The sequence below is a fragment of the Populus euphratica genome, unplaced genomic scaffold (genome assembly GCF_000495115.2).
Source record: "Populus euphratica unplaced genomic scaffold, PopEup_1.0 scaffold46.1, whole genome shotgun sequence".
In the NCBI taxonomy this organism is placed as follows: domain Eukaryota; kingdom Viridiplantae; phylum Streptophyta; class Magnoliopsida; order Malpighiales; family Salicaceae; genus Populus; species Populus euphratica.
The window spans coordinates 1,744,377-1,764,111 of NW_011499852.1; the positions used below are offsets into that span (position 1 = coordinate 1,744,377).

At 32.5% G+C, this 19,735-nt stretch overlaps 3 protein-coding genes across 5 annotated transcripts; 2 read left to right on the plus strand and 1 right to left on the minus strand.

Moving 5' to 3' along the window:
• The first annotated feature begins 927 nt into the window (after positions 1 to 927).
• Positions 928 to 2,998, plus strand: LOC105121843 (ubiquitin-conjugating enzyme E2 28-like). Of its 3 annotated transcripts, none has more exons than XM_011020675.1 (5): positions 928 to 1,115; positions 1,196 to 1,288; positions 1,501 to 1,628; positions 1,755 to 1,859; positions 2,615 to 2,998. In XM_011020675.1, exons 2-5 carry the CDS (start codon positions 1,219 to 1,221, stop codon positions 2,756 to 2,758), a joined length of 447 nt encoding a protein of 148 aa, XP_011018977.1. In that variant the 5' UTR covers positions 928 to 1,115; positions 1,196 to 1,218; the 3' UTR covers positions 2,759 to 2,998. The 3 variants fall into 3 exon arrangements, with proteins under 3 accessions (XP_011018977.1, XP_011018974.1, XP_011018976.1); XM_011020672.1 differs by having other exon boundaries at positions 934 to 1,115; positions 1,205 to 1,288; XM_011020674.1 differs by lacking the exon at positions 1,755 to 1,859 and having other exon boundaries at positions 999 to 1,115.
• A 2,913-nt stretch (positions 2,999 to 5,911) lies between these two features.
• LOC105121844 (thioredoxin H-type-like) lies at positions 5,912 to 10,581 on the plus strand. The gene is made up of 5 exons (XM_011020676.1): positions 5,912 to 6,292; positions 6,684 to 6,759; positions 9,215 to 9,337; positions 9,673 to 9,795; positions 10,105 to 10,581. The coding sequence occupies exons 2-5, from the start codon at positions 6,739 to 6,741 to the stop codon at positions 10,255 to 10,257; spliced, it is 420 nt and encodes a 139-aa protein (XP_011018978.1). The 5' UTR covers positions 5,912 to 6,292; positions 6,684 to 6,738; the 3' UTR covers positions 10,258 to 10,581.
• A 7,997-nt stretch (positions 10,582 to 18,578) lies between these two features.
• On the minus strand, positions 18,579 to 19,729 carry LOC105121845 (receptor-like protein kinase FERONIA; the record flags this gene model as incomplete). The annotated part of the gene is made up of 1 exon (XM_011020677.1): positions 18,579 to 19,729. A coding segment is annotated over one exon (894 nt), but the record flags the coding sequence as incomplete, so codon positions are not given.
• Between the last annotated feature and the right edge of the window lie 6 nt (positions 19,730 to 19,735).

Genomic DNA, 19,735 nt, shown 5'->3' on the forward strand with positions numbered 1-19,735 from the left:
ACACTCTGATTTGCTCCAATAATTTTTTAAAAAAATTTAAATTTTAAAAAAAATATGTTAAAAATACACACATATTAACAAAAATTTAAAAATAATTTTTTTTGTTTTTTCTCAACCACTTATGCATGGCTATTTTATTTTATTTTGCAATGTACTGGATGATGGTTGATTAATACATAAATGGATATGAATTAAAAATAAGTTAAGATTAGAAGTAGTATTTAAAATTATATCTAATATATAGAAACAAAAAAATAAAAATAAAACAAGTATCGGTTTCTATGTTTTTAGGTGGAGTAACAATGCCAACTAGAATTATTTATTGGATTAATATCATAGTATCGTTTGCTTATCTAGTAAATTACCTGTAAACTGTAATTCTTAACATGTTTCCGAGCTAAAAGCTCCATCAATACTTTTAATTAAATATATTGAATTGTACGTAAAATAAAACAATTTTTATTGGAATATTTATACCAAAAAAACTTCTTAACATTCGAAAAATTTTTGGTCGAAAAGATTTTTTAACATACATACATATATATATACATATATATATATAATTCAAAAAATATTTAATAAAAAATTAATATGAGTCTTTTGATATTTTTTTAAATACCTATATTTTATGTTATATTAAATAAATATAAGGGTACTTATAACAAAAAAAACTGTATTAAAATAATTTTTAAATTAAAAATAAATAGTCAAAATTATTAATTCAATTTATTTCCAATGTATTTTAAATAATATAATTAAAGTTAATTCTATATTTTAATATTTTATTATAAATATAAAAATTACAATATTTCAAACTTAGTTAGTAATTGAATTCAAATTTATTTTCAAACCTCCAAGCGATGATTTCAACCTCATCACCGCCAAACAGACCCTAATACTAGAGCTAAACGTTATAAAAACAGAATCCGAAAACAGAAGCAGATCCTCCTCCTCCTCCACCTCCGCTGCTCTCTCTGGGTGTAAGAAGAAGAAAAAACTAAAAAGAAGAGGCCAGGGAGTGGGAAATCAGCGGTTGTGTGGGTCCACCGTTAATTCATTTCCAGATCGTCAATTCGTCGATTCCCCCTTCCACAACCCCATCTTTTCATCTTCAGGTAATCATCCTTTGTCCTTTCTTTTTATATATTTTTCTTTTTTCTTGTTGCAACTGTGATTCTTTTCTATTTTTATTAAGGGTGCATAGGAGGAGTAATAATAATGGCTTCAAAGCGTATTTTGAAGGAACTCAAGGATTTACAGAAGGATCCGCCTACTTCTTGCAGTGCAGGTGTGCAATAATTTTTAATTTCTAAAAAGCCCAGTTATTTAATCATTCTAATTTAAGCTAAATTTCAACTTCTTTCTGTCAACATTACTGTGTACTGTGCTTGGTCATGGCTTGGAGCCCGTTTTGCTTGCATTTTTATTATGTATTGAATGATCTTTTTCATGTGGAATTACTCAAGTTTGGGGTTGATAATTTTTTTTTCTGGGATATAGGCCCTGTAGCTGAAGATATGTTTCACTGGCAAGCAACAATAATGGGACCTGCTGATAGTCCATATGCAGGAGGGGGATTTCTAGTTACTATCCATTTTCCTCCTGATTATCCTTTCAAGCCCCCTAAGGTAATTTGTTTTGCTGTCAATGGTGCTATTTCTGATTTTGAGCCGTGTGGTTGCATAAAGAGGCTTTGCATTGTTTAATTGTGTGTTTTTTGGAGGGCAATTTTGTTACTTTTTCCCACCCTTCAGGTTGCGTTTAGGACCAAGGTCTTTCATCCCAACATTAATAGTAATGGAAGCATTTGTCTTGATATTCTCAAAGAGCAATGGAGTCCTGCTCTTACCATCTCTAAGGTTTGATTTCATTCTGTTAATTAAAGCTGATAACATGATAACATGTTAATATGCTATAGTTCTTGTTTATACTTACCAGTAGCATGCCCTAGTAAAGTTTGTAGGCTTCATCGGTTTTAGGATGAGTGGAGAATGGAAGAGTTTGATCGCATATTTTATGTAGCAATAGTTTAAGAATACAGTGGCATTCACACCGCTCTCTTCCAAATTTATCGCTACTGATTATGTTTATAGCTAAGAGTCTGTCTTCCATTGATTTTTTATCCTTTTGCATTGCCTGTGTGTTGCCTACAAAAGTTTTCTATCAAGAGCTAGAATGTTACTCTGAGATGACAAAGTGTCCTAAAATTAGCTTGCCAGTCTATGCTAGTCTCTGCTTGCGTGTAGCAATGGGGTGTGTTTTGGCCTCCTGTTTATCAACATGGATGTCCTCCTGTAGTTTATGTTTCTTAGGATACAAAACATGAATTGGCTGTATGTTCCATAGAAAAAGAACATGAGGGAAGCTCTCCGTTGCTGATGTTCAAACAGGGTTCTAGTTCCTTGAACTTGCTTTTCTATTTTTTATTTTTAAGAAGTTTTATCAATGTTGTCAAAGCAGAGTGGTTCAGTGGGTTAGGTGAGCACAAGGCTTTCAATTTCATTCTGAAACCAGCACAAAAGTCTCTATACTTTTTTTCATGCTACCATAGTCTAAAAAAGATTTATTACTACTAATCATTGGATGCATAATCATATACTTGGATGCACATCAGGTACTGCTCTCCATTTGCTCATTGCTGACGGATCCAAATCCTGATGATCCTCTTGTACCAGAGATTGCCCATATGTACAAGACTGACCGATCAAAATATGAAGCCACTGCTCGCAGCTGGACACAGAAGTATGCCATGGGCTGAGGTTATGGAGGCAATGTATAAATGGTTTATATTTATCGTAATATGTGTTGAAACATGGTCTGTTTTACTCTTTTGGTGTTGGTTTAAGGGTGGGTTTCAATTTCGTAAGAATGGATGACATTCCATGCACCTCCAAACAATGTTTTGGGGATTGCATGGAAAATAACTGAATGGAAAGTATGTTGTTTTGATCTAGACGTTTCTTGTTACTGCCTTTCTTAACTGTTTAGCCTTTGGCTTGGCATTTCATCTTCATTTAATTGTCTTTATCTTGCCTTCCCTGCCCATTATAATATCTAGACAATTTTTTTGTATATGTGAGTTTCATCTTTAGAGCATAGACATAGAAGGGTGCATTCCACTTCTATTTTCAACTTTGAAGATGTTGGTTGTTTCGATTTTATGTTCTTTAAGATCCAACTGTGGGAGTACGGGATCACACTTTGCCATGATAGATCCAATCTCCTGCCTAATTTTGTAGGTACTGAAATTGAATTTTTAAGATATCTTGTAGGAGATGGTGAAGCCAGGAAAAGGTTAAGCCACTCTAGGCTTAGTCCCCTTGCATGTTTAAACAGAACAAAATGAGATTTCATTGATATGGAGATTCTGTCTGGTGGGGGTGGATAGATCTTCAGGCTGAAGTCTATTCAAAGTTCCAGAGGATGGAGTTCTGCTCTCAAATGTCGTAATATCAAATAGTGAAACCTTCGAAGTGAATTCCCGTGAAATATGAAAAAAGGTATCATCGACTTCATGTAACGTTGAACAAGATGGAACATGAAGGATCCAGTTTCTTATCCTTCACATCTTGCCGCTCAGCTAACTTGCCTCCATTTTGGCAAGTTGTCATCTTGTCATCCATTGCACAATGATCCTTGGGACATCATCAGTTTTGCCTGGAACAAGGGGAAACCTTGTCGGCCCGTCATATATGACCCATCATATATGAGTTTCGAATTTTTTTTTAAAAAAGTATTTTTTTAATTTAAAAATATATTAAAATTTTATTAAGGAAAACTGCAAAACACAAACGGTGTCGAAGTAGTAAAAGAAGAGAATTAAAAGAGAGGTACCTGTTGAAGAATGAGAATGGTGGTCACTACCACCACCCAAATTGACCTAAATCCAGTCATAACAAGTCAAGCCACAAGAGGGTATTTTCTATGGCTAGGTGTTTTTTAATTTTTTGGTAGTGATGGCCGCGTGCCAAGTGATCCTAGCGTGGACATTGCTTGCACTCTAGCAAATTTAGTCACCTCTCAATCCCCAGTGAAGCCGTCTTCCTGTTGTTAACAACTAGGGCATTTGTAGGGCGTCAAGGCACATGCTTATCTCCCGCACGCCTCGTATTGTTATTGTAAGCCGGAGGAAAAACCAAAAGAAAGAACATTTTCAGAATGACCAAGTGGCTTCATTAAGGGCAGATACATCCAGGATGGCGTCCAATTAACTTCATCATTTAAACAAACAAAATATCAAAGTCAAATTACGAATCATTAAAAAGACTATTAAAGCAGATCTGACAACTCATGTTCATCGTGACAGCAATCACAATGGATTCACACGGTATTTTCCCTTCTTTTTTAAGTTCTTTTTTAATTTTATTTTTATAGTTGATCCTTTTAAATTATATTAATTTGGGCTTGAACTTTGTTATTTGCATTTGTTTAGCTTGGTAATGGCTACTAAGGTATCAAGAAACAAAACTTACTCTCGTTGATTTGATAAAATTAAATAAAATCACAATTAAAGCTATATAAATTTAATTTGAATACTGGACAAGTATTAAGCTCATTTTCCTTATAAACATTACGGGTTGAATTGCACGAGCGAAAAAGAGATTTATCCTTTCATTTTGTGTCTCTCCATTTTTTTTCCAATTTGATTTTTTTAAATTAAGTTTTGTTTTTTTTTGGCCTAAGATATGGGGATTCCATGATATCTAAAAAAATTCTAACATGCAATCGATATTTCGTTTTGCAAAATAAAATTTGATTTTATTACTCCAAAATAATCAAGGCTTTAGGAATCCAATTTAAAAATTAAAAAATTCCAAGAATTGAAAATCACAAACATGACAAATTGGTTGAGCTGGTATATGGGAAGCTGTTGTAATTTAGCAAGTCATGCACTTTCCTTTAATGTCAAAATACCCCTCCTTTGCAAGTAAGATTCTAGCCTGGGAGGGGCTTGTCCCCTTCCTCCGTATCTGGGTTCGAGTCTTACTGTGCATGCCTATCACCGCTGCGGTGCCTTATCTGCTCACTGGGCTTGCAGGATGTTCAGTGGGCCGTGGAAATTAGTCGTGGTGCGCGTAAGCTGGCCCGGACACCCCACATAAATAAAAAAAAAAATACCCCTGTCTTTGGTAGCGTTGGAAATAGCTCAACAAGAACTTTTAAGCGGCGCAACTTATGTAGATGGAGGAGTGGCAATAAGGCCCCGACAATCTTTTTATTTTTCTTTTCTCTTTTTTCTTCCCTAAAAATTTATACTGATTTACTAAAATTGAAAAATATTATATCATTTTATTTTTATATTAATTTTTTTATATTTTTTAATTACTATCTTCTCTTTGAATTTTTTTTAGAATTAAAATTTTTATTAAAAAACATAATATTCAACATGATTAGTTAAGTATTAAATCTCATGACTTTTTTGAAGTGAGCAGTTTTATTTTCGTAAACCTGAATTATATATTTGAAAAGATTAACTCGAATTGTAATTGATTTGTTATACTTCATAATTTTTTTAATAAATTATTTTATTTGTATAATATAAATTCTAAATTAGCTTAAATTAATTATAATTATTTTTTTAAAATTATTTTTTTAAATTAAATATTTTTCTAGTTTCGTTATTCAACATCATGTTGGGTTTTGGTGGACTTCCTTGGTTATGCGTATGTTTTCAGGTCCTTTATATTAATTGACTTCAACTTCATCCGTTCATACTGAATTTATTAGAAATTTAGCATTATGATTTTTATTTATTTATTTTCTATACAATTCTCCCGACTTTATGACCCGGTCCGAGAGTTCATACTTCTTTTTTTCAATTTTTTTATTCAACAATAAATTGACCGGGTTTTTTTTTTTTTTTGGGTCCAGGTCATTGTGGAACCGCTAGATCTTACAATATATATTAATTTGATAGCAAGGATATCATTGAATTAATTTGCGCGTTAACCGGTAATGAAGGCTATCTCATGACGATTTAAGGAGTTTACTCTCTGAATTGGTTGGGTAACCCTGCAGAATGTAGAGTTGTAAAATGGAGGGGATTGATAGCCATTGAATCACAAGAAGAACAGTGTGGACTCCTTGGACCTTTGTAACTTATCTCTTGTTTTTACTAGTTCAAACAGAAAAGCAAAGGACAGAAAGCGTGTCTGCTTATAAGCACAAAGCATGCTTCTTTCTCTTCTCTTTTACCTCCCTTCTTTCCTTCCATCGCTCCGCAATTAAGGACTAGGGTTTTCATTCGACCTTGACAATTCATTCATAATCTCCTTGTAATTATCTTTAAGAAAGGTAATTAATTATCCACTCCTGTCTTCATTTCTTTCTCTACACCTCTTTCTTTCTACTTCTAATGCTGCTGCTGTGTTTTTTTGTTTTTTTAGAAGAACTGATGTTAGTGTTACTAATATTATTGAAGAAGAGAGTTTAAATGCTGATTGTTGATGTAAATAACCATAATTTTGGTTCTTAAAGAGAAATGTTATGAGAGACTTTTCCTTTTTCTTTCCACACTAATTTAATTTATCTGATATGCAACAGAGGCGCTCTTCAAAGTTTTGATTCGGAGTGATCAATTTATTTATTTATACTGTTTCTGTTGTCAATTACGGTGAACAGTATAAATCTTGGCGGTTTTTTCTTTAGGTTTGTTGAAGGTTTTGGATTTTGTTCCATTTTTAGGATATTTGGTATACCACGTTAAGCTGCTTGGGATTAAAAGTTTGGAAATCAGATATGGGACTTTGCTTGGATAAGGTAAGAGTTTCCATGACAATTAATCATTTTATCTTCTTATATATAATTCCAATCCATTACTCTTTTTGTTTGTGTATGTGCAAGATTATTTGTGGATCCGGGTTTCTTATTGTTTTTCGTATTGCTTTTATAATAACACAAATGGAAAAAAAATTAGTGAACAGTCGTGAAAATGGAAGCTTATTGATGGAGTTTGGTTATCGGAGAGCTACTATGAGGAGTCAACAATTTCCAAACTAGTAGTTTATAATACTGTAGCACTAGATATGGATGAATTATTGATTAAATGAAGGTCTGGACCTTGGCTAGTATAATGTTGAACAAAAGGATTCCACAGCTAACCATGAAGTAGATGGTACTATGGGATAATGTGGCAGAATATCCTCTTGCTGAAATTCCACTTAGGATCTTGAGACGACCCTAAGCATGCCTCCTTAAAATTGAAGAGCTTTCATGTTAGAGGCTTAGAGTCCTGTCTTCTTTGACAGGGGAGCTTAAATTGGCAGTAGGATTTAACAGTGTTGGCGTGTACTGTTAGTTTCAGAAGCAATCATGTCCTGTAGGCTGCAATTATAGTGGTCCCTTGATTCATTCAATTCCTAGCATGAACTGTTTTGTGGTAACCAATGGGGAAAAACGGTATCCCTTTGCAGTTGATGTATTGAGGGTTTGACAGCAATGGCACACCAGCTGATATGACTTTGTGGCATGAAAAAATGGTGAAAAATGAGAGATACAACGCTGTTATTGTCATTTTATTGCTTCTAGAAAAGTTCCAGGACTGGTTCAATTCTGTAGCAAATATCATATCATGGTTATGCATCAAGTAAGAGAAATGGTATAGAGCCAAAAAAGCTTCTCATCACTCGTAGTTTTGGTTTAGAGAAATCGACTGTAAATGCAAAACATATTGTTATTATATGTCCTAAAAACGTGACAATAACAGTTAAGGGTTTTCTGAGTGATCAGTGAACATGAAGAAGAACAAACTCTCTCAACCACCTGGAATTTGTAAAAATTATCAAAATCTTTTTAACTTTGAATGGGAAACTTGGTTTAGAATACTGCTTTTATTTGTTTGACAATAACCAAATCTGTCTATTCCGTGATGTGCTATTGGCAGCACTCAAATGAATTTATTCAATTATGTAAAGGAAAATGAATCACTTCTGTCGGCTTAATATTTTTAAATGGACTCACTTTGAATGTAGATATAGCTGACTCCATGGTTCACTCCCCACCTATTTGCGAGGCTTCAAATTTATGTTTTAGCATCATTCCAAAGGATCAAATTGTACCTTGTCCACTGTGTATCACCAAGCCACACTCAGTGTTGTGTTTAGTGTGGACAATTGTATGTGGATTTTAGTTTATTGTTGTCTTTCATATTGCTTGCACAATAGCAAGGAAAATTGCTTCGGAGAAAAGCAGGAAAATGGAAGCTTATCAATGAATTTTGGTTCCCTTGAATGTACTATGAAAAGTTTAGAATGAAGCAATGTCCAAAATAGTAGTTTGTAAGATTGCAGAAGAAAGCAATGTCAAATTATGGAAAATGGCGGTCAGGACCTTCGCTATGGTATTGCAGAAAAGGATTCCCCAACCTGACCTTGAAGGAAAGACTGTTCATCCAAGTTTTATAAATTTGTTCCACGGCAACCAGTGGGGAAAAGAAAGAGCTTTTAGTGGTTGATTTTCATTTGCAGCATGGAAAAGATGGTGAAGAATGAGATGGATACAATATTGTTGACTTATTAATTGATTGCTTCTAGAAAAGTTCTCTAAGTTAAAATGGTGCAGGTCTGTCTCACATATCATGGTTATGCATTAGGAAGAAAAACCATATAGAGTTATAACAAGCTTCGCATCACTGGTGGTTTCAATTGAGAGATATCAACTGAATATGTAATACAAATAATTATTATGTGTCCTAAAAATATTGCGCTCACAATTAAAAATTTCATTAGCAGTCCGTGAAGTGTCAATCAACGGAGGGGAACTATTTTGAGAGGATAATACACCAACATGAAGAATAATGAACTCTCTTAACCACTCTAAACTTGTAAAACAATAACAGGAACTTTTTAAATTTGAATATGAAACTTTGGTTTAGAAATCTGCATTCTACTTTGTTTGAAAAACAAATCTGTCTATTTTGTTTTATATGCTTTTGATGTTATTCCGGTGAACTTATTTATATTTATAAAGAAAATAAATCAAATCTTCTGGCTTAATATTTTTAAATGGAATCCTTTTGAATATAGATATAGCTGACTTGTTTTATTATTATTCCCCACCTGTGCTTGTGAGTTTCCACTTTGTTATGCCACTGTTTCAGAGGATTAAATTGTGTTTTGTCTGCTGTAATCGCCAATGCGCACTGATACTCATGTTTTGTTCTTATCCTATGGAAGTCATACAAGGACAGGGTTCTGAGTGTTCATGGTTTTTGCAGCATAAACGTGATGCAGACAGTGATGAGCTCCATGTTGAGTTTGCTGGTGGTAATGTGCACCTCATAACCACAAAAGAGAGTTGGGATCAGAAGCTGTCAGAAGCAAGTAGGGATGGCAAAATTGTAAGTTTGATTTTTGTCCATGCACGAGATTATTATTTTTCCGCTGTCCTTAATAATACACTATTATGTGTTTTGGCTGAGAATTATAGCCTGAGGTTGGCAAATTTCTAACAGTTCTATTGAGAACCAAAATAAGAGATGAAATAGGTTCATCCAAAAGTTTTCCATTATTTCTACTCAAGCAGGGGGGCAGCTCTCATTTGCGGCTGTTACTATATGATTTATGCTGGTTGGGTTTGGAAGTCAGCTACTGCATGAAAAGTTTGTTTGATCTACCTGACTAGTGTTTTCTAATAATCTATTTTCATTTTGAACTGAATATGGATGTTTAACAGGTGCTCGCAAATTTCAGTGCAACATGGTGTGGTCCTTGTAGACAGATTGCACCGTTCTACAATGAGCTTTCTGAAAAATACCCATCTCTACTGTTCTTATTGGTCGATGTTGATGAACTATCTGTAAGTTCCAAATTCTATTATATTTGAATGATATTCCTTTTTCTCTTCTCATCCATCTAAACAGGCTGGACTTGCATGTAAGCACTGTCTCTCATTTTTTTTGAGACTTATCCTGCAGTTTGCACAACTGATATTGAAGAAATATTAAAAAAAAAAAAAGAATCCTGATTTTGGAATTTGTTCATTGAGCAGAATATGCGGAACTTAATCTGCTGTTATATATTGATATTGTTATAGTTTCTGTTTACATGAGAATATGTCGATCCAAATGATGGTGGATGTCAGTATCATATTGTGTGTGTTTTGCAGGACCTCAGTACATCATGGGAGATCAAAGCTACTCCTACTTTCTTCTTTCTTAGAGATGGGAAGCAGCTGGAGAAGCTTGTAGGAGCCAACAAGCCAGAGTTGCAGAAGAAGATAACTGCTATTGTAGACTCATTGCCCCCTAGTGACAAATGACTGCTGTGATGGTATCGAGCAACTTGAGTATTTTAGTGCTTCAGTTGTGAGGTTCTATCTGTATGTTTTGTGCTTGTCACGTAGATATGACCAATTTGATGAAGGTATTCTGTTGTTGATATGTGGTCAGAAAGAGCAATTCCACTTGTGAAAGACTGCTTGAAGGGTGTAGACTTTTGAGTGTTTGGAGTTGGAATTAGGGTTAAAGTTTGATGTAGTCGGAATTTGGTTTTTGTTTTAGAAGGGTTTGTTGATGGAATAAAGCGCTGTGAAATAAAAGCTATTTTTCTTCGAAGAAGAAGAAAAAGGAGTTGTGAATAGCAATTTGAGGTACTCTTTCAAGCTTGTTCCAAGTCAAGAACTCAGGGAGACGGAAAGAAGAAGTAGTAGAAGAAGAAGAGCATAGACTCCAAGTCTATAAATATCTTTAAAACTAGCAATTTTATTTCATAATAACTCAAATTATGAATAACATGAAAGCAAGCTGAACTAAGAAAGAAGAGAATTAATTTGCGTGCGTGTTTAATATTGTTGGATTAAATAATCAAGATTCACGATTGTAAGTCGAAGAGATTGTTTCTGTGTTTTATTTGCTGTTTCAATTCAATTCCTGTTGTTTTAATTTTTTGTATAAAAAAATATATAACTTTTAATATAAAAATATATTTTTGAAATCTCGAGAACCCTCTGTCAAGTTTAAAGATACAAACTATCAAGACCTTGCAAATTGATTCAATGCCTAAGAATCGAAATGAAAAAAAAAAAAAAAAAGGCGATACAGTGCCATTCGGTCTGCCTCCTCAATATAATGAACACTAAATTAAGGATTCCCTTCAGTGTTTTCTTTTAAATAAAATAAAATTCCTGGCACCTTTTCAGGATATTGGCGCGCTAGAGCTACTTGGAAATTTTTTTATTTGGCTGTCTAAATATGATCAGATATGGGACAAAGCTTGGCTAAGGTAAAATTTTATGCATATCGAAAGCTTTGCAAACGGGAAAGTTGAAATTTCTTTCTCTGCATATATGAATTTTCTTCTTCTGTTTTTTTTTTAATTAATATAAATATTCGAGCCAGCTTGTGTATATATAAACTAATCGAGCCTTGTCCACAGCTAATCACCATTACACAGTCGGTAGTGTGCATTACTATGATTAAAAAGAATTAAGAGTTCTAATGTTCTTGATACTTGCAGCATCGACACGATGCAGATGATTTTACATGGGATTTCACCAACGAGAGTTGGGATCAGTAGCTGTCAGAAGAGAAAGCAGGGATGGAAAGATTGCAGGATTGATTTCTGTCAATATCTTGCTACCCTTTCCAATGATAAGCTAGATGTCTAAAGCTGATTCAAAGAGCTTCGATAAGAGATAAGCAGGAACATCTAAAAGTCTCCTCTTATTTTCACCCAGGCAGAGAGGCTCAATTCTTCTTTGCAGCTTTAGCAGTGTGATATGTTGCTTTGGTGGGTGCATGGAACAATTTTACAAGCTAATCTGTTTTTAGTTCTGAGCAAGTGCAGCTCGTGAATCTTAATTCATTATGGCGTGATCATCGTAGACTGATTGCACCATCCTACAAGGAGCTGTCTAAGAAAGACACTCCACTCCTTTAATGTTTGCTACATGTTGATGCAACAATTGTAAGATGCAAGTTATATGAAGGACTAATCATCTATATTTTCCTTTCATTCACCTAACTGGTAGGATTACTTATAACTGGTAGGATTTCAGCTCTTGCCATGTAAATACGACCAATACTCTGAATAAGTTTTTTTTTTTCAAAATTAGCACAATAAAACAAAACAAAATAAATAGTACAATACAAAAAATATTTAAAGAAATAACACAATTTAACAGGTCACATGCAACATCTATGGCTTATGAGTTGCATGTGACTGCAATTAAATTAAAACTCAACTCTTATTTTTTTTCACCTTTCTTTTTTTATTTTCTATCTTTCCTTACCACTACCATTGCCCCGCCCATCTCACTCTCTTCACCACGAAACACCCATGCTACAACCCCAACACTACCTCTTGTCCCCCACTTTCCTCTCACACTCGTAGGCCTCTCTTTGATGTTGGTTGCCATTACTATTTAGAGCTACCCTTTCCTTTCAACATTTAAAGGTATGTTACATCTCCTTTATCAATTTCATAGTATTTTTGTTAATGTTAGATTTTAAATATTTTAGGATTTATGGTTTAGAGTTTATAGAGTAATTTAAAATTTTTATGAATTAGATTTAAACTATGTCAATTAACTATAAAATACATTAATTTGATTTGATAATTTTGTTATTTATGGAGAAAATTGATAAATTTAGGTTGTCGATTTTGTTATGGTTATGGTTTTTTAGGTTAATTAAGGATTTTTTTCAAATTAGGTATAAGTTATGTTAATTATGCATATGTTGAGTTGATAAAAAAATTGATGGATTTGAGTTGTTGCTGATTATGTTATCGTTTAAGATCTCTATCACAACCAAAATATTGTTATCTTCTCCTAAGTGTAAGAGTGTCAAAGTAATAAATAACTCGATAAGACCGGGGTCGAATCACAAGGAAGTTAATTGTATAAATTATAAATAATAACAACAACAATAGTAGTAGTAATAGTAGTAGAAAAAGAAGAAGAAGTTGATGAGAACTTTGAGATGGAAGATCAATGTTAGGATTAAACAATGATAACAAGTATTTCAAACAAGTATAGTATAAACTCTTATTACTCAAATGAAAACCACACACAAATGAGGTTCCAATCAGATTATAAATTATTAACATGATTACATTGGTTATCTTATTTAAATAATGCTAATACTTGTAAATATTGTTAGGTATTCATGATTATAACTTATGTTAACAACAAATCAAGTTCCTTTCATAGCACAAATATCGGTTATACCATACAATTTGTGCTATGAAAGTGTCAAGCATTTGTTGTACCAAGTGTTATAAAACATAAATCTAGATTAGTCATTTAACACGTAAAGTATTAAAAGTAAACAAGATAATAAATACAAAATATGTTAGTATCAAACATTAAAGTCCATATTGAGTTTACACTATACTTATTCTTACATCATTAGTGTAACTTTTTCACCTTAACATAATAAACTTAACTAAACATAATAGAAGAGAGAAATATAAATAAACAAGATAGGAATATAAATAAGATAAAAGTTAACTAAGTAAAGGAAAGGAAATAAAAGGTATAAAAAAGATATTAATAAAAGCAAAATTTAAGCATTACAAAAATACAAAGAGAAAAAGCAAGAGCATGATCTTGATCTGGAAACCAAGATGCCCAAATATATGAAAAATATCTCCTTTTATAGTACAAAATAAAAACTATTGATTTGATGACTAATTGATAAGTGAGTGACTATATCTTGACTTGATGACAATTCTTGTCTTCTTGTATGAATAAAACATCATTGATAACGTCATAATTTGAATTAGACCTCTATATGAAAGTTCTAAGAAATTATCTCATATTTTCAGAAAAAAATTGAGGTCATTTGGACTTCTAGAACTCAAGATATGGGCTAAACACTGAACAGTATCTAAGCTACAGAACAGATTTAGACTTCTTCATTGTTGCTACAATTTGAACTTGAAAACAACCTTTTTAAATCTTGGACTCCCATGAAAGTTATAGACTTATATCTTATCTTTTCATCCATATAAAGTAGACCTAAATTCGAGATTTACAGCTTCAGATATGACCCAATTACCAAACAGAGTTTCAGTTTGGACTACACCAGCATCTCTTTTCTAAGTTTGGCCATCTCTTTGTCCTTTCAATTCAATACTTAAACTCATCAATTAATCCTTTTATTTATATGATAGGCCTGCATTTAAGATGAGCATTTACCACAAATTAAAGGTATATTATATTATTAGATATGTTATTATAAAACATGCATTAGTAAAGATTTATTGATACTTCAAGTGTAAAATAATGATATAAAACCTTAATAAAATACACTTTTAAATACTAATCAATCTCGTTGCATAAATTTTTTTAAAATTATATACATTGACTAATTTGTGATATTGATAAATTAGGTTTGAGATTTGTTGTGTTATTAAATAAAATATCTTGTAATGTTGGAATATTATGCTTTTATGTGGTACTATTATCAATAGTAGCAGTAGTATCACTTACAATGGAGAAAATAATGAATTTTTAATTGCTATAAATTTTTTGTTGTGTTATATCAGATAGACATGTGATAATAATAAATTTCATAGCACAAATATTTTTTTGAGCTAAATAGGTATCATAATTATTGTTCACAATACTTAATACTTTGCTAGTAATTTCAATACCATATTAAAAATGTTGTATAAGATGTGTCGAGAACTTTCAAAATAAGATCTTGACACTTTTTATTTTGGTATGATTAAGTCAGATGATGACAATAAAATAGTTAGAAATTAAACCTAAATAGAAATATGCATTCTTATATGATGGTGGTCATCGTTATGTCAATATAACCACCAATGTCTTTAAGGTTTTTAATAATGTATAGAAAGGTGTCTATAGATTACTAGTAATGACTATAATACAAATGATATTTTTAGGTCTAATAAATATTTTATTAAGCAAATAGCTAGACTTAAAGAATTCTTAAAATATGAGCTATTATAGCATCAAATTGTCCTTACTGTTATTGATGCAACAATATTAAAAACATATGTGACAAGTGTATTCGATCTTGCAAAAATCTTATTTTGGGTTCAGACCTTTCCAATAGCTAGTGTTCAAAAAGAAATGCGAGAAATAATTGATATTAATAGAGGAAGTGCAACTATGATGAATGAAAATTATATCACCGACCATGCTTTCATCTCATTATATGTACTTTGTGAAATATTAATCATGTTCAATTTATTAATCCTTTCTTTTCCAACACAATGAATAAGAATTATATACTCTTTATTTTTTTACATTTACCTGATACATTATGGTGGCTTGAATATACTAGGCCAATGGTATATGGATATCCAACTAGAAAGAGAATGGAAAAAAGGTTAAAGGAAATTCACTGTTATACATTAAAAGATGGATGATATATTGAAAAAACTGAATCTCTAATTATGATATCACTAATACCATTAAAAAGATTTTGACGGGAAAAATCTAACAACATTAAGGATGGTTACCAATAGAGACTAGAGCAGACCACACTTGCTATCAAAGGTAAGTCCTACCACCTTTGGACAATAATCCATTAGTCTATTTTTTTCCTCTCTTATTTAATCTCTCATTTCTCATCCTCATAATGTGTAACCCATTTCACTTTTATTTTAAAATGTCATAATTCTAAATAACAAGTTATGAATGTCACGTTTTCCAATCGCGACATATACAGATTGTGTTATTTCATCAATTTTTTAAAACTATATTATTTCACTAATATTTTAAAAAAAAATGATTTTTTTTTAAATCTTGTTTTACATAATGTCATGACATAAATTCTCAACAATTTGGTTAGTGGTTTTTTCTTTGAAAGGGATATTGTAGATGCAATCTTCATATTTTACCACCTAGTGCCTATTAATGCAAGCTCTGCTTATTAACTATTTTAGGAATCTTTAGAATATCTTGAAAGCAATAGCATCCACAAAGCTTGACTCTTTCTCCTTTGACCATCGCATTCTATTATAGGTTTTTTGAGCCAATTTAAGTATGCAAAAAAGCAAATAAAATAAAAAGACTAAAAGAGTTGTCAAAAGTTGGACGACATATCCTTTTTTGTTATAGCTTTATCTCTATAGCACTTTTAAGTTTTCTAACTAATAAATTATAGATAGAGGTCTCATTTGACAGAGAAGATACAATCGTTGGGTATGATCCTTAATAGCACAAAAACACAAATAACAAAAGCATGTTTTTCATGTTTTTACTTCATTTTCTATTTTTTCCTATATGAAAAGTTGTCACAACTACTCCACCAAATACATTCGTAACCCTTTATGGATCTGTGAGCACCCCTAAATTTCCCTTGTATAATATTGTTGTGTCATTTTGCTAGCATCATCAATTATGTCATTAGCTATTTTGGAACTTCTATTATCATGTGGCGCATATAGTTTCAAAATAGGCCTTACAAACATAACACCTGAGCTTACTTTTCAGTTTATGCACGATGTCATTTAGAAACCCTTAACAATTAGGTTAGAAATTAAAAGGGCTTATGAGTTAAATGATTATATTTCATTCTCAAATTCAAGTAGGAGCTAGTTTAAGTGAATTTACTTTTTATCATTCTGTTTATATTATTCTGGATACAAATAACATATATAAGAACTTGGAATAGATTGTTCTCTGTACACAAAACCTAAAAACTAATGTAAAATGATGCTTGTCCAAAATGTTTTTTATATCATTGAGTTGATAACTAGATAAGAGGCTTGTACTATGCTATAAGCTGACCTAAATTTTTTCCAACTTAAAAAAAGATGCTAAGGTGACACAAAAGTTCCTAAAAAAATAGGTCATTGACTTAATTTTGTTTAAAAAACTCGACTAATTAAAATAAAATAAACAAAAAAAAATGCAACAACAATAAATAATATGAAGAAAAAAAATTGACAAAGTAAAAGAGCAAAAAACCCAACTCGAGCTTACTCAGGTTAGCATGTCAAATTTACAATATGGTCGTGATATCGATGTAACCTCGTTGAAAACAAATTGAATAAAATTATAAAGCTCAATTATCAAACAATTCAATATTGAAGGATGGAACTAAAATAAAATTAATGAAAAAAAACAAAAAAATCCAAGTCAACCCAAGTTAAGTCGTTAAACCCGCGATCGTGAACACATGATTGTGATAACTCTATAAAAAAGATTAAAAAATAAAAAGGCTCGCAGACTAACCCCTAATAAATAAAATATTAAAGGATGAAAAAAATCAATTTTAAAAAAGAACCTAAAAAATCAAAGTCATCATGTGTTAACCTACTAAACTCGTGACTTTGGTCATAAATCTGGAACAAACCCCATAGTAGGCAAACCCTACAAAATAAAGACGCAAAATACAAAATGATGAGATTGAAAAAGAAAAATGCAATAAAGTTTTCCAAAATATTACAATTAAAATAATGATGACTAAATTTGATGTAAGAATAATTTAATATCAAATGTTGAGAGATGAAATTAAAAAATAAAATGATAAATGATAAATAAATAAATAAATAACATTTAAAAGAATGAAAATTAAATTTCTTAAAAAAGTTAAATTAAACTAAATGATGAGGGGTGGAATTGAAGAAAAAAATTGATCAAAAAAATTAAAAAACAAAACAAATAACAATCATAAGAACGAGGATCATATTAGAATAAAAAAATAAATAACATCTTTATATTTTGACAAGAAAAATAAGTTAAAGAGGAAGGTGAAAAAAATTTAAATGGAACTCAACCATCACACTACCTCCCACATAAGTGGTACCAATGTAAAGAGGGTAATGAGATACTTTCAATACCATCCCAAAAGATGGTGTTTAATAATAAGGTAATATCATACATACCACTAATTTTTTTAATAATATTTATTTTATTCAAAAAACCAATTTGTCATCTATCAACTTGTTTATTAAAAAAAAATATGAAAAAGTCTCTTTATATAAGTTCAACAATTTTTGCATATAAAGGTAATATATAATTTTTTTAAAAAAAAAAACCAGAATTGCCTCCATGTAAAAAATATTTTATTTGTTAGAGTAATATTGTATATTTAAAAGGTAAAAAGATCAAGTTACCTCTAATTAATTTTATAATATCTAATGGACATTGGACCCTTAGAGAAAGATCTTCCTACCTCAAACACGAAGGCGTTGATTTTCTTAAGGGCAAAATAATAATTATATAATTGTCACGATATCATGCTACAGAATTTTGGAACGTGGCCGCTCCGGAACAGAGTCGAATAGAAAACTAAAGCCTACCTGGATATACTCTCTGGTTATTGGTTCAGCCTGCACGCTAACTATCTATAAGAACTAATAATAATATAATATTTTATCAAAATTCTTCACTCATGAAAGTCAATCAATCAACACATCCTATGCCAGCTCTGCCAATGACTTTCCCCGCGTTTTTGCCAGCTGATTCAAATATTCGTTGAACCGAACAGTCTGGCCTGTCCTCGTTATGACAGCAATCAACTTGGCCCCCACAACATGTCAGGGACCAGATTTGATGGCACTCCAGACCATCACATACTAACAACTACCACATGAAAACAAGCATCGTCAGACATGGACGGTTGCTCTATCCAAATCCAGACACTTGAGAATCTAAGCAAGAAGGAAGATAGATTGTAGAGATACAAATAAAAGTTACACCACACGCTTCAGGTGAATTGTAGATACAAATTATAGTAATTGATTTGATCAAAACATATCAGAACCAGGTGAACAGGTAACTAAATGAATTTGATAAGAAAAAAATTAAAGAAAAAAGCCAAATTCAAGTCCTCTGATGATTGGCAGCAGATTGCAAACTGCCTTACTGGGTTTCCGAAAACTTGATAACAAATCCAGTCCTGTTTATGATCTCATCTTCCCTTCGGGTTCATGATCTGTGAGAAAACAGCACTTGGAGTTAAGCCATCAGAGTCTTCACTGGCGAGGCTCCGACCGCCTATGCTCATACTGATTCCACTGCTCCTTGAATCTATTACATTACCATCATAACCAAGGGATGCATCAGGATCTTTCTTCCCTTTATAGGCAGCTTTGAACGGCACCTCCTCGTCTGCTCCGACAATACCCTTGGCACCGTCCTCTGCACTCTCTTGTAGCTGCAAGGCAAACTCTAGGTTCCAGAGCACGTCACCCATTGATGGCCTGTCAATGCTTTGATCAGAGACGCACTTCATTGCAGTCTCGGCAAACTTTTTGAAGCATTCTGGTGCAATCTTCCCCTTCAGATAGGGATCAAGAATCTGATCAAGAATGCCTTTCTTATGGCAATGAGCAGCCCATTCTGCCAGGCTCACCTGTTCCTTGGGCAGCGTTGGGTTCAAGGCTGGTCGAGCACAAAGTATCTCAAAAAGCACAACTCCAAAAGAGTAAACATCCGATTTTTCAGTTAGTTGCTGCCTCCTGAAGTACTCTGGATCCAGATAGCCAAAACTACCTTTGACAACAGTGCTGACATGAGTGTGATCCAAAGTAGGGCCTGTTTTTGACAACCCAAAATCAGAGACCTTAGCAACCCACTTCTCATCCAAAAGAATGTTTGTTGTCTTGACATCACGGTGGATGATAGTGTACTTTGCACCAGTGTGGAGATAGTGCAAACCACGAGCAGCCCCAATGCATATCTCAAGTCTTTGCTTCCATGGCAGAGGGGGCTTTTGGGTTTTGTATAGATGTTCACGCAATGTTCCGTAGGCCATGTGGTCATAAACAAGGATCATCTCAGTATTCTCTTCACAGTACCCAATCAATGA

Excerpts from the sequence above, each read along its gene's own strand:
- LOC105121844 (XM_011020676.1), top strand. The coding sequence starts at position 6,739 with ATGGGACTTTGCTTGGATAAG. Across the intron at positions 6,760-9,214 it reads TGGGACTTTGCTTGGATAAG|CATAAACGTGATGCAGACAG; the intron begins GTAAGAGTTTCC and ends TGGTTTTTGCAG. Across the intron at positions 9,796-10,104 it reads TCGATGTTGATGAACTATCT|GACCTCAGTACATCATGGGA; the intron begins GTAAGTTCCAAA and ends TGTGTTTTGCAG.
- LOC105121843 (XM_011020675.1), top strand. The coding sequence starts at position 1,219 with ATGGCTTCAAAGCGTATTTTGAAGGAACTCAAGGATTTACAGAAGGAT. Across the intron at positions 1,289-1,500 it reads GCCTACTTCTTGCAGTGCAG|GCCCTGTAGCTGAAGATATG; the intron begins GTGTGCAATAAT and ends TCTGGGATATAG. Across the intron at positions 1,860-2,614 it reads CTGCTCTTACCATCTCTAAG|GTACTGCTCTCCATTTGCTC; the intron begins GTTTGATTTCAT and ends GATGCACATCAG.